The sequence below is a fragment of the Tigriopus californicus genome, chromosome 5 (genome assembly GCF_007210705.1).
Source record: "Tigriopus californicus strain San Diego chromosome 5, Tcal_SD_v2.1, whole genome shotgun sequence".
Classification (NCBI taxonomy): domain Eukaryota; kingdom Metazoa; phylum Arthropoda; class Copepoda; order Harpacticoida; family Harpacticidae; genus Tigriopus; species Tigriopus californicus.
The window spans coordinates 13,894,175-13,895,036 of record NC_081444.1 but is presented as its reverse complement, the minus strand read 5'-3'; the positions used below and the strand labels follow the sequence as shown (position 1 = coordinate 13,895,036).

The window sequence follows — 862 nt, the reverse complement described above, 5'->3', positions numbered from 1 at the left end:
CAGCTTTAATCCGAGCTTCGAGCGGCGTCATCTCTTGCCAAAGGAAAATTTGCTCAATAACCATTCCACATGCTCTGAAGACGTCTTGGAGCTCCCTTGAGACCCTTCCATGGTTTGACCACATTAATGTCCTTCACTCCGCTTGCATACAACGCCTATATAGAGAGGAGGCAGAAGACCAAAGACGTCCTTGGCCTTGATATTTCATTTCTTGTTCTACATATGATTGGGAAGTTTGCTTAACAATTGGATAGAGTAGGCAATCTTGCCCCAGCGATCGTTTCCATGCTAGGAGATTATCCATGACCATCCTATGCTTAGTAACGCAACAGAGGATTAGACAATTCACATAGCATATCTCTCGTATATTATCATTCAATTTTCGTCTGGCTTGAACACTAAGAAAGCTTTCATTAGATTATTGAATTAGATGAAGGACTAACTAACAAGGGCTCTTTGCATTCGGCGATTCGGCGCTATCATCATCAATATTCTCTTTAACATTATTGCTCATATTTTTTGTAGATATCATCATGTAGAATTCGAAATAAATAATCGCTGACATGCACTTGTTACAATCGCAAACATTGGTCACCCTGATGAACAGCATTTGTCTCTTTGAGACTCTTTTTTGACTTAAAAGAGACAAGTAGGATGCAAGATAAACGGAGAAAAGACTTCAATTTGCAGGATCATTGGCACAAAGTGCCCTTGGGAGGCCAAAGCAATTCTCGATGAAGGCTCGAAGCCTCTCAAGTTGGATACTAACGCAATGGCCTTCATGGTCTGGTGAGTGTGCAATTCCGGATTGTGGCAAATTGTTGAGCATAATTGAGAACACAGATAGCGGCATTGTTCTCAA

The 862-nt window shown here is 41.2% G+C and overlaps 2 protein-coding genes across 3 annotated transcripts in view; one reads left to right on the top strand and one right to left on the bottom strand.

Moving 5' to 3' along the window:
• The window catches only part of LOC131880050 (calmodulin-A-like), a 30,022-nt gene extending 29,454 nt beyond the window's left edge, over positions 1-568 (top strand). For both annotated transcript variants that reach the window (XM_059226547.1, XM_059226548.1), the window contains one exon: positions 36-568. The gene's annotated coding sequence lies outside the window, so the exon portion shown is untranslated. The remainder of the gene's footprint in view (positions 1-35) is intronic.
• Positions 345-862, bottom strand: part of LOC131880045 (lysyl oxidase homolog 2-like) — a gene marked incomplete in the record, with an annotated part of 15,769 nt that continues 15,251 nt past the window's right edge. Inside the window, 1 exon segment of the mRNA XM_059226541.1 lies at positions 345-862. Within this exon segment, the coding sequence (XP_059082524.1) occupies positions 780-862 (83 nt within the window).